The sequence below is a fragment of the Sinocyclocheilus anshuiensis genome, unplaced genomic scaffold, assembly GCF_001515605.1.
Source record: "Sinocyclocheilus anshuiensis isolate Anshui unplaced genomic scaffold, SAMN03320099.WGS_v1.1 scaffold431, whole genome shotgun sequence".
Lineage (NCBI taxonomy): Eukaryota > Metazoa > Chordata > Actinopteri > Cypriniformes > Cyprinidae > Sinocyclocheilus > Sinocyclocheilus anshuiensis.
Window position 1 is genome coordinate 1189649 of NW_015551065.1, and position 4243 is coordinate 1193891.

The following is a 4243-nucleotide window of genomic DNA, read 5'->3' on the forward strand; positions in this document are numbered from 1 at the left end:
CTCCCCTGTGTGTGTGTGTGTGTGTGTGTGTGTGTGTGTGTGTGTGTGTGTGTGTGTTGCAGTTCTCCAGTAGATAAGAGCATGCAAATGAATTATCAATGTGTAAACATAACGGTTGAAGACTGTAAATAAAAGCTGAGAAATAACCACTATTGTGCCCTTGAGTGCAGAGCTATTTGCTTTAAGGGGAATTTCCTAATAAGTGTGCCGTAAGGTGCTTTGTGTAAAGCATCCAGTAAATGACTATTTAAAAGGTCATCTCTGACCCTCAGTCTTTCTTTCTCATCTACTACAGGTAAACATGCAGAGGATGTGTTTGGTGAGCTCTTTAATGAAGCCAATACATTCTACCTGCGTGCTAATTCTCTACAGGACCGTATAGATCGTCTTGCAATCAAGGTCACTCAGTTGGACTCTAGTGTGGAGGAAGGTCAGTCAAAGGTCAAAAGTCAAAGATCACATGCACTTTACCAGAAATGGGATGCATATTTAATAGGATATTCCAGGCTAAACCTAACATGCATAAGGAATGTGGGTCAAAATGACCCATGCATCCCCTTTCTTTGGTATATTTTATTTTTTCATGATGTGGTCTTTTAATCTGACATTCCCAGAATTCCTACAATAAGGTGTCTTTGATCATATGAACTTTTTTTTCCATGTATGTTATTTCTTTGTTATAATGAAATTTGTACCATTACCCTTGGACTGCGCATATAGGCTTAAATCATTGATGGTTAAAAATTGTCATTGGTAAGCAACAACATGCCTCAGACAGTACGTTGTTAAGAGTTATATCTGAAGAGTTCACTTCAGATGCAAAAGCCTCTAAGTGCCATCTGAAATTTTCTTCTAAAATTTGTATTTTTCTCAAGCTCCAATGTTTGTGTTCAGTTATTTCACTTTAATGGCAATGAAAAGAACCTATTCATTTCCATTAAAGTGAAATTACTGAACCTACACACAGGAGCCTGATAAAAATGTTCATTTTAGAAGAAAATTTCAAAGGGAACTTAAGAGACTTTTGCATCTGAACTCTGCATTTCTTTAAATGTGTCACAATAACAGAAGAAGATGACACTGGTACATCCAGGTCTTTATTAGCAGGAATGTCAGAAATTCAAGCGATCCATGCAGGTGAGTAAATAAGTTCATAAAATGGCTTGAGAAACTTGGGTGAAAAACAGTCCTTTTCTTTCTTTCTTTCTTTTTTTAAATTATATTTATGGGTTTTTATTCCTTTATTACTCAGACAGGACAGTTGAGAGATGACAGGAAAGCATTGGGTAGAGAGAGGGGAGCAGGATCGGCATAGGACTTCAAGATGGGAATCTTGGGTCATAGTGAGCACAGTTGGGCTGTATCACCGCACTAACCATGAGGCTATCGATGCCGACAACAGTCCCGTTCAATGCAGGTGCTGGCTGGTATAACGTCTCAGGTTACGTATGTAACCATGGATCCCTGAGTAGGGAACGAGACACTGCGTCCTCTAGGGGTCGCTATGGGGAACGCCTCGTCGTGACCCATGTCTGAAGCATACATTCAAAAAACACCAACAACACGTTGGCTGGCGACAGCCCATGACTACTAGGGTTGGGTATCGTTTGGGTTTTTTTCGATACCGGTGCCAAATCAATACTTTTAAAACGGTTCCGGTGCCTAAACGGTGCCTGAACCGATACTTATTAAAAAATAAATAAATAAAAAATCCCCCAAAAAATGATGGATTGGCCATTAGAATAGAAATAGAACAGAGAGTGCAAATGTTAGAGGGTCAAGTTTTTTAATAAAAAAAAAACAAGCAGATAAGAGACACACTGGTTGAGTGGAGCCCAAGGTACCGGGTCTAAGCCAACTCAGAGAAAGGGAACGAGGCTAAAAACACGTAACCCTTACCATACAGGATTTCAGAAAGTGCGCAGAGTCTAGACTTCCTGCTCAATGCCTCAGCAAGAGGGGATATCCTGGTGACCAAGAAGCCCCTCAGGGCGACCTAGGTACGGCGTACCAGACAGGGCAGCCTGAAAGCATAAGCCCAGCTGGCTGGATACAACATCAACGAGTGAGGAAAACACTGCAAGACGAGCTCCCGGTTTCTGAATCCAGCAGAGGGGGATGCTCCCCGAGGACCTACCCTAGAAAAGACAGAAACACACAGGTCCCGGAAAACACCGCAAAGAAGGCTCGCAGATGGATTATACACACAACCACCAGCGCATTAAATACATATATATATATATATATATACAGAAATGGATCGTACTCACCCGAGCACTGGCCCCTGGATCAGACGATGTTAAATTAAATAACATCATCCTTCAGCGGCTCACTCTCATCCACAGCCAACGAGCGATTGGGGGAAAGCCCCTCTTTAAACTCATCGGCCAGATCCACCTGCGATCCCCACAAGCTCATTCTCCTCCGCGCCTCAGCAGCGGTGGGTCCTGAACCGCGGGGAGCAGACGGCTGCCCCTCTCTCCTCGAAAAGAGAGACAAACGAGAGCGGAGCTTTTTCATTGGAAAACGCTCGCAGTGAACGCAGATTGCCCCCTCGAGGACATCGCGTGCGTGCTCCTCGCCCAAACAAAAAAACGCAGAGATCGTGTGTGTCATCAGATGTCAAATAACGATGATACGGATGCACACATCCTCTAAACGCCTTGCTAGTGCTCACCATAATAAAGGAATAAAGATCGCTCTTACCACGGAAATGCACGCTTCAAACAAAACGGCCAGTGAAGACCAAGAAGAGGATGATGTGTTCTCCCGGCGCCTATTTATACTATAGTCGCACCGGTAGTGACGTCATGGGCTGTCGCCGGCCAACGTGTTGTTGGTGTTTTTTGAATGTATGCTTCAGACACGGGTCACGACGAGGCATTCCCCATAGCGACCCCTAGAGGACGCAGTTCGAAGTTCCCTTGAAAGGGAACTGAAGAGACAGAAGACTGATGGAAACTGAAGACAGGATGATGACAGGTAAGTATTACAAGTTGAGTAGACTGGGAAGCAGCTACATTGGGAACAACGAGACCAGGCCAAAGTGAAGTGGAGAATGAGAGAGACGGGCGTCTAGAGTGCCGGCTGGCTTACCAACGTCTAGAGTGCCGGCTGAATAAGGGGTGTTTGGGGGGCCGGCTGACTGACTGACTGAAGGGTTAATTTCAGCAAACCTAATGAAACAAAAAGACAAATAGAGAGTTCAAAAGTGGCATCCATGGCCATGAAGGAACATTGATAGGAGACTCAGTAATTACCTCCTTGGTCGCTTCATGACACACAGGAAACTTGGGATCGAACACCTCCACTTCGATACGAGTGGGAGAGCAGTGTGCAAACACACATTATGTCACTGCAATAACAGGGAGAGCAATCAGTGGTGGAAGGGTCTCGGAATCCTCTAGGCTTAAAACTATCTGGCCAGATACTGGCATGATGGCCATGACATTAGGAGACTCAGGCATAGCATTCATGATAGTGGGAGACACTGACTTGATGGCCATGTTGGTTGAAGATTCTGGTGGTAGAACAGGTACTGTGCTGAGCTCTGGGACGAGTGCAAGCTCCTGACTGTGTGCTGGGAATTGAATAGGCTCCTGGTTGAGTTTGGGAAAACAAGCGGATTCCACGCCGAACTCTGCAGTGGACTCTTGGTCTGGGGGAATGCTCATAAAGACTCACAATGAACTTACTGGTTCACTGTAACTGGAGCGGACTGTGGACTGAGAATTTACAGACAAGATAGGTGGGTCCACTAGCTATGCCGTTAGGTCTGCGCTGTTTGAGACAGCTTTCTTCACCCGAAGAAAATCCGGAACACTTGCTGTGATGGTATTGGAAGGCATAGTTGCATAGTCGTGAGGAGGGCAGCTGGCGTTGGTTTTATCCACATGGCAGACAGTAACCTCTCCCACAGTGAAGGATGAACCACTTAGCCACAGTGCATAATCAATATAGCGCTCCGAAGGACAGGTGGTAATTGGATGCCGGCATCTGATTATCATCTAATCCGCCCCAGAAGATTGTTTTCAAGGTTCACTCATTCCATGGAACCAAGTTGGAAAAATCAAGAAATTCTTCAACATAATATTCAATTGGATAGCCATCTTGTGGAATGGAGAGGAGTAAATTAGCTGGGTCAAATGATATTATGTCGGATTGATTAAAAGATGGCGGCGCGTTCGCACAGAAGACTCCACCTCCTCCCGGCGACCAGGTGATGACGCTGTCCCCGGACAGC

At 45.1% G+C, this 4243-nt stretch overlaps 1 protein-coding gene across 1 annotated transcript in view; it reads left to right on the forward strand.

Annotated features, from left to right (window-relative positions):
- The window catches only part of wasf3a (WASP family member 3a), a 17254-nt gene that overhangs the window by 4462 nt on the left and 8549 nt on the right, over window positions 1-4243 (forward strand). Inside the window, exon 3 of the mRNA XM_016451941.1 lies at window positions 296-430. Within this exon, the coding sequence (XP_016307427.1) occupies window positions 296-430 (135 nt within the window). The remainder of the gene's footprint in view (window positions 1-295; window positions 431-4243) is intronic.